Below are 5,564 nucleotides of genomic sequence, written 5' to 3'. Positions count from 1 at the left end.
TCCCTTGACTAGAAGGGCTTGGTTTGGAGAGTGATTCAAAGCCAGGGACCATCCTAATGTCCTCTCCTCCACTTGCCTCTGGGGGGGTCCTGTGGCTGCTTCTGCTCATTCCTGGATTTTATTGTTTTTACCACTTGGCCAGACGAGACTGGAATGAGCTTGGCCTTCACCTCTGGTGCTTTCTGGGAGCAGCCTCACGTATCTGTGTATGGGGAAGCCGTAGGAGAGGCTACCTGCTTTGAGATGAAGACGTAGCCATAATTGACATGGAAGTGTTCCTTCCACAGATATATAATAGATTTATTATGTAGGGATTTATTTAAATAGGGTTTTTCTCTCTTTGTTTGGCTGGATGGGGCATTGAGTAGGAAAGGAGTCACCCCCAGTGAATGTCAGGTGATAGGTTCTGCACTTAATTTAGCAACCTTTTCCAGAGGAAACAGCTGTGGCGGGGGCTCTAAGGGACGTGGGGTGTGCTCTGCCTGGCAAGGTCAATTGTCCCTCTCTGGTGGGATACACAATGGGGATACTTGCCTGGGCCCAGGATGGCTGGACTCCTGTCATTTATCAGATCAACTCAGTAAACACTGTCTGAGCATCTCCTGGGTGCCGGGCACTGTGCTAGGTGCTGGGGATGGAGATGAGCAAGGTGCTCCCGGTACAGTGTGAGTGGCTGGCTAGCACATGGTTCCTGAGCATTCTCCAAGTCTGGTGCCTGGGGTAGGAACAAAAACATAAGAAAGATCTTACTCCCCTAGTTTGTTGTCAAGTGTGGAAGGGTGAAGAGGCAGGAAAGTGTGCATTATCTCTTAGCTTCTGCAGGCGTGCAGGGAAATGGGAGAGGCCAGGCTGGCCTGGGGGCGCACAGAGGAGAAGGCAGAGCCCTCCTCCTCTGTCATGGCCCTGGGACTGCTTCTTGGGGAAGGGTGCCTGAGGTCCTGGCTCACAGTCATTGTTACTCTTGGGCCTGAACCTGGCCAGTTTTTTGCTTTTTGTTTTTTTCATAACCTGTACAAAGGCAGACGGGAGGCAATGAGGGTCAATCTTCTCTCTTGATTAAAAAATAATGTTCTTCTCACTTCATGCATGGACAGTAGCTCATATGGGCAGCCCTCTGTGTCAACAGGGACCACCAGCTCATTTCTCCTGCTTCTCTGCAGATGGTTCCTGCCAGGCTTGCGGGGGTGCTGCTTGTTCTGGCCGTCACCTTGCCCGGTAGGTAACAAAGCGCTCCCACTCTTCACTCCTGCCTGAGGGCCATTGGGAACAATCCCCTTCCTGAAATAANTCAGCATCTTAGCTGTAGAGGGCAGTGTCACTGGCCCTCATATGTGGGATCCGAACCGGGGCCCTCTGGCATCCCAAGCCAGTTCTTAACCAACGTGCCACTCGGCCGGCCCCATTGTCCATTTCTTACCAAAAATTTAAAATTTGACATTGTCTGAACTGTTCTTAATCTTTTGCTTTCATATGGATTTTGGATCAGCTTGTCTAATTTCATGAAAAATCTGTTACATTTTTATTGGAATTGCATTTAATTTATAGACTAATTTGAGAATAATTGGAATCGTCACAATATTGTGGTTTAGTAAATATGAACACAGTGTATCTCCCCATGGGGTTTTCTTTTACACCTTGCAACAAAATTTATAATTTTTTGCATATGGTATTTGCAGATTTTATTATGTTTATTTTTAAGTCCCTTATAGAATTTGTTGTTTTACTAATAGGGTCACTTTAAGGATTGTATTTTATAATTATATAAGAATATAACAGATTAAAAAATTCATTTTATTTTAGCAAACTGATGAACTCATAAGATTCTCTTTCTTTCTTTTTTTTTTTTTTTAGCTGAGTCATCCTGCCACCTGTTGGCAGCTCAGCGACAGCTCAGCTCAGCTCGGGCCGGACTCAAACCGCTGTTGCTCAGAGCTCAAACTCTTGAGCGAGCTCTTAACCAACTGAGACACTCGGCCAGCCCCGCCATAAGATTCTCTTACATAGAACTTTCTTATGTAGAATTTTCTGGAATTTTTCTATGTTGACAGTCATACCTTTAAATAATAACTACTTTACTTTTTCTTTTCTAAACCATATACCTTATATTTTCTTTCCTTCTTTTTTGGTACTAGGCTGTACATTTGATCCAGTGTTGACTAGCAGTGATGATATTGGCAATCTTTGTCTTGTTCTGGTTTTTAAAAGGAAAACAGTTTATATTTTACTATATTTGTGAAGTTTGCTCTGTTTCTCAGATCATGGACATTACCTTTTTTTTGTAGGTTACTAAGATGTTTTTGTTTGCTTGTTTTCCATAGTGGATATTGTTGAATTTTACCCAAAGCTTTTTTTCTTTGCCTTATAATTCAATAATTTTTTTCTTTATAAGCTTTGAGCTTATGTTATGAAGTGCATATAAATCTATAATTATATCTTCCTGGTGCAGTTATCTTTTTATCATCTTCTTATCCTCTTTGTCTCTAATAATGACATTTAAAAAAAAAGATTTTATTGGGGAATTGGGGAAGGGAACAGTGTTGGGGAATTGGGGAAGGGAACATTGTGTTTTTCCAGGACCCATCAGCTCCAAGTCAAGTTGTTGTTCTTCAATCTTAGTTGTGGAGGGGGCAAGCTCAGCTCCAAGTCCAGTCACCGCTTTCAATCTAGTTGTAGGGATGAGCGGGGAGGTGCAGCTCATCATCCATGCTGGAATCGAACCCATAGCCTTGTTGTTAAGAGCATGTGCTTTTCACCAGTTGAGCCATCCAGCCACCTGTTGGCAGCTCAGCAGCAGCTCAGCTTGGGTGCAGCTCACTGGCCCATGTGGAATCCAACCGGTGACCCTGTTGCTCAGAGCTCACGATCTAACCAACTGAGCCACCTGGCTGGCCCTCTAATAATGACTTTTATCTTAAGGTTTATTTTGTTTGATGGTAGTATAATCAGCTTTCTCTTGGTTATCATTTGCCTTTTCCTTTTTGCAGACTCTGTGTCTTTAGGTTTTAGGCCTGTCTCTTGAACACTGCTGGATTGTGTCTTTTAAATGACATCCAACCTGATCATCTCTTTCTTTTTACTGTTGATTATCAATGTTTGGATTTTTACTATCTTATTTTATGCTATTTGTCCCACTTTTTTCCATGTTTTCTTCCAGGTCAATCTGCTTTACCTTATTTCCTGTCTTTTTCCATTAGTTTGGAAAATGTACATTCAATTCTATTCTTTTAGTAGCCTCTCTTAAAATGTTACGATGTAGGCTAGCCTTAAAAAAGTATAGAGTTATCACTCCTTTCTATCCTCTGAGCAATATAAGGACCTTAATACACTTTCACTCCCATCACCCTTTCCCATCTTACGCTGTTACTGTCTGGTATGGTGGTTCCATCTTATTTTTTTACATCTCCAATTTATCATTATTACCGTTATTGTTTTATGGAATCACTGCCTGCTCATACTGACTCCAGTAATTGCTGATTTCTTTGTTTACCTTTTCTTTTGACATTTACTTTGTGGATTTACTTTCCTACTTTCTGAAGTACTTTCTTTTGTAGTTCTTTCAGAAAGGACTGTTAATGTTAACCACACTGTTGTTTTTCCAAAAAAAGTCTCTACTTTCCCTTAACTCTGAATAATAATTACACTAGTATAGAGCAGATGCTACAGTCCCCCTCCCACATCCCTCTGACCGTAACTCTTCATGTGTTTCTTTTAGATTGACAGTGTCTGCACCTCTGTGCCTGAGGGCCAGAAGTGCTGAGCAGTTAACATATGAGAGGGCCCAGGAGCAGCCTTTGACAATTAATGACCAGAGTATGTGTAGAAATACTCCTGCTCTCTTGACCCAAGACTGAGGTAATTCTGAGGCATGTGTTTTACCCTTTTCTCCAGAATTTATGAGATTAAGTTCAGTTGCCCATATATGGTTGGCTTATTAAACATCTTCTGTTGGCTGCTTTCTCTTCCCCATACCATGTCCCATTTCCCTGCCAGCATTTCCTGCTCTAAGTTCTCAAGGCTTGTTTCTGGGGGGGGGGGCATTCAAGCTAAGGCACTGTATATAGCAATCTACATCGAAGGACCTTTTCTTAGCACGTCTTTGGATCTTCTCATTCTATCATGTTTCTTAACACATCTCTCATTTTTCCATCCCCTTTTCTCTTTGAATAATTTCCTCAGCTCTATCTTCGAAGAAGTGTTTCTTCAGAAATGTCTGGTGTTTGTATTTGAAATTTTCAATAAATTTACTATACATTTTTATTCTAAAATTTGTTTTTCAAGTCTTCCTGTTCTTTTCTCCTGATGTTTTATTCTTTTATATTTTCAAATCTTGCTCTTTAGTCTATGATAATTTTAAGTACTCTTTTTTTTTTTAAAATCTCTATCTCATCATTTTATTATCTGAAGTTCCTGGGGTTCTAATACTGCTTTTGGTTATGGCTACTTATTTTTGCTCATGATAGATTGTTTTCTCAAGTGTTTTAAAATTTGTGACTTTTGGATTCATCCTCTAGAGAGCTTTATCTTTGGGTATCATATGAGACCTGGGAAAAAGGTTTATGTCTTTAGATAGATTTCTGCTTGTCTCTGCCAGGAACACCAGGCTTTAACTTAAGACCTACATTTGTGTCAGCTTCTTAGCTTGGGAGTTGCTGAACCATGTGGTAATATCAATTTGAACCTGAAACCTGAGTGAGAGCAAGTCCATGGCTACAAATTCTAGAGAAAGACTTAATTTTCCCACCTCCAAACAGATGGAGACAGACAAGTTATTTATCATCTATGTTAGTGGCTGAATTTTTTTCCTAGTTCATCCCTTGAAAGGCGGGTCCCTTCAAGGGTGTCAGCTTTGAGCAGGGCTCTTATTCCAGCGTTCTTCTTGAGTCAGGCTCAAAGCCTCATTTCCTGCTCTCTCAAGGCTCGGCCTCAAGCCTGGAGGAAACCCAGAATGGCTAACCACATAAGCCTTGGGCCCTTTTCCTCCTTGATCCTTGGAGATAGTCATTATTATCCTCCTAGTGTAGCTGTACATTTGAAGAACATTTGTGACATTTAACACAGCATTTCAAGATATTTTGTAGTAGATGAATTTTCAGGTTACCCAGTTTTTTTTATTTTTAAAAGCTGAAAATGAAAATCCTTAAGTGCCATTTCTACTATAGAATGCTAATTCTGCCCCTTCTACCATTTTTTCCCCCCTTGGGAGCGTTTATCTTCCTTTCCTGAGGTGGTAAGGGAGTGGAGGAGTGTGAGGTATGTGTGTGGGGAAGGGAGGAAGTTGGGGACATAATGGTTTCCCAAAGTGTTAGGGCGGGTGGTATCACATGAGAAGCAATGAGGTGGGCTTCCTTACCTAAGTATGTCTTAGGCTGCCTATTATCAGGCCTGGAATCTCACCATGAGAGAGTCACCTTCCTCCCTATTTTATCAGCTACCTCTTTTAGCAGGAATTAGTTTAGCAGATGATGTTGAGAAATAGGGTCTTGGGAATTGGAGGTTAAGAAGAAGGTTTAGTGTATGGTGTGTGGTATGTCTTTGTGTGGCGTGGTGTGTGTGTGTGTGTGTGT

The 5,564-nt window shown here is 41.3% G+C and overlaps 1 protein-coding gene across 1 annotated transcript in view; it reads left to right on the top strand.

The window, feature by feature from the left end:
* The first annotated feature begins 1,142 nt into the window (after positions 1 to 1,142).
* The window catches only part of VWF (von Willebrand factor), a 157,952-nt gene continuing 153,530 nt past the window's right edge, over positions 1,143 to 5,564 (top strand). The window contains exon 1 of the mRNA XM_019627083.1: positions 1,143 to 1,215. Coding sequence (XP_019482628.1) covers positions 1,161 to 1,215 — 55 coding nt within the window. The 5' untranslated portion in view covers positions 1,143 to 1,160. The remainder of the gene's footprint in view (positions 1,216 to 5,564) is intronic.

Source organism: Hipposideros armiger, unplaced genomic scaffold, assembly GCF_001890085.2.
Source record: "Hipposideros armiger isolate ML-2016 unplaced genomic scaffold, ASM189008v1 scaffold_706, whole genome shotgun sequence".
Taxonomy (NCBI): Eukaryota; Metazoa; Chordata; class Mammalia; order Chiroptera; family Hipposideridae; genus Hipposideros; species Hipposideros armiger.
Note: the sequence above shows the minus strand (reverse complement) of the source record. Positions and strands in the feature narration are given on the sequence as shown.